Source organism: Amphimedon queenslandica, unplaced genomic scaffold (assembly GCF_000090795.2).
Source record: "Amphimedon queenslandica unplaced genomic scaffold, v1.1 AMPQUscaffold_13164, whole genome shotgun sequence".
NCBI lineage: Eukaryota > Metazoa > Porifera > Demospongiae > Haplosclerida > Niphatidae > Amphimedon > Amphimedon queenslandica.
In genome coordinates this window covers 89942-91685 of record NW_003546600.1, presented here as the reverse complement: position 1 = coordinate 91685, position 1744 = coordinate 89942, and the positions used below count along the sequence as shown (strand labels likewise).

Genomic DNA, 1744 nt, shown 5'->3' with positions numbered 1-1744 from the left:
TAGGAAAAGAGATTTGTTGCCTTGAATTAGATTGCAAGAATAATGTATCTGAAGTAAATTCAGTGATACGTCATTTAAATCAAAAACAGCCTAACAGTTGACTGAGTTATGATTTTGCATGCATGTACAATACATTGGAGATACTTCTGGAGTTTTTAATAATCTCCAAGCAAAGCCTGTAGTCCACTATCTATACACTCAGTGATAATTATTATGTATCTCTTTATAGTCTGATGATTGCTGTAGCATCCCTGGAATCAAATCTTATATCATATTTTCGGGTAATCTTGTTATGTACTGCTACGAGTGCAAGTAGATGAGAGATCAAGAAGTTCTGAGAAGGAAAGACTCTGTACTTTCAATAAATAAATAATTACATAATTTAATCTTAACTATTTCAGATCTGATAATAAAAGTTACATAAAACCAAATTGTTGTTAATTTTTGATGGAGATACAGCCACCATAGCTACTGGCCATAAATCATAATGATTGACTGTACTATTATACACTGCACATAGCCAGACACAAATTATGAATGTACTCTAGCTATAAGATGTATCTCCATATACTTATCATTATTAATACTGCATGACTACTGATGACAATGGTCCATTGTTTGAATATGTACATGTGATAGAAACATGTACATGTCAATCTTATCGTACTGCAACATGTCTTGCCAATGATGGAGTAGTAATTACTATTGTCATGTTTAGAATCATTCCTCTCTGCAGCCTACCATAATTATGTGTGAGTAGAATTTATTAAGTGTCAATAAAGTATTATCACTCTAGAGTCTAATTCACGGCTTCTACTGGCACCATGCAATATTAATCATATCATTACCTTAAATGTATCTAACTAAAGAGAGAGAGAGAGAGGGAGAGGATAGTGACTAATGATAAGGTACTTGTCACCATAGGCTATACATTGACAGTTGTAGTATTATTGAACAGGATAAATGAGTGTAGTAGCTATGGTTGGTTGTATGGTGCTACTAAAGTTGGCAAGACATGTTGCAGTACATGTTGCAGGCATAGTCTATAATATCTATGCCTAGGCCTTCACGGATTTAGCCACGCCCATACGTAATTAAATAGGTGTGGTTTAGCACACGTGGTACTTTTTAATAGATTAGTGGACAATGGCCCAGTATGATCTGTCGTCTCGAATAGGGACTTGTCTAGACCGCCATCTTGTCTTTCCTATCCTGGAGTTTCTGTCTGAGAGAGGAGTGAGTGTATTAAACTTAATTGTTGTTGTTATTATTATTATTATTATTATTATTATTATTATTATTATTATTATTATTGATAGCTTTACGATGAGAAAGATATATTACATGCTCGTCTTGAATTACTGAACAACACAAAAATGGTAATTAATTAATTGATTATATTATCACATGATCTGTTGTGGGTGTGGTTTAGGTTGATTATGCTGTTGATGTGTACAAGACGTTACATGGTGAAGATGCTCCTGTACCTCAGAGTGAGCCCCTGCTAATTATTGATAATTATTAGTGTCTTGGATTCAGTAGAGTTTACTTGTATATTTTATAATTAATTTTTATATACATTATATTGAGTTGTGATTTTGATGGACATTTGCCAAGATAGAACTCTCCCAAATTATACTGGTTTAGGGTAGTGCTAGTTTAACGATACCTCTTCCTCCTTCCCTCTCTCTCTCTTTCTCTCTCTCTCTCTCTCTCTCTCTCTCTCTCTCTCTCTCTCTCTCTC

The 1744-nt window shown here is 34.1% G+C and overlaps 1 protein-coding gene and 1 long non-coding RNA gene across 2 annotated transcripts in view; both read left to right on the top strand.

Annotated features, from left to right (window-relative positions):
• LOC105313966 (uncharacterized) lies at window positions 1–431 on the top strand. The gene is made up of 2 exons (XR_002186182.1): window positions 1–53; window positions 230–431. It is a non-coding gene; the product is annotated as an uncharacterized LOC105313966 (long non-coding RNA).
• A 679-nt stretch (window positions 432–1110) lies between these two features.
• LOC100633184 (eukaryotic translation initiation factor 3 subunit E-like) overlaps window positions 1111–1744 on the top strand; it is a 4625-nt gene continuing 3991 nt past the window's right edge. The window contains exons 1-3 of the mRNA XM_020000661.1: window positions 1111–1236; window positions 1320–1379; window positions 1433–1493. Of these exons, the coding sequence (XP_019856220.1) occupies window positions 1147–1236; window positions 1320–1379; window positions 1433–1493 (211 nt within the window). The 5' untranslated portion in view covers window positions 1111–1146. The remainder of the gene's footprint in view (window positions 1237–1319; window positions 1380–1432; window positions 1494–1744) is intronic.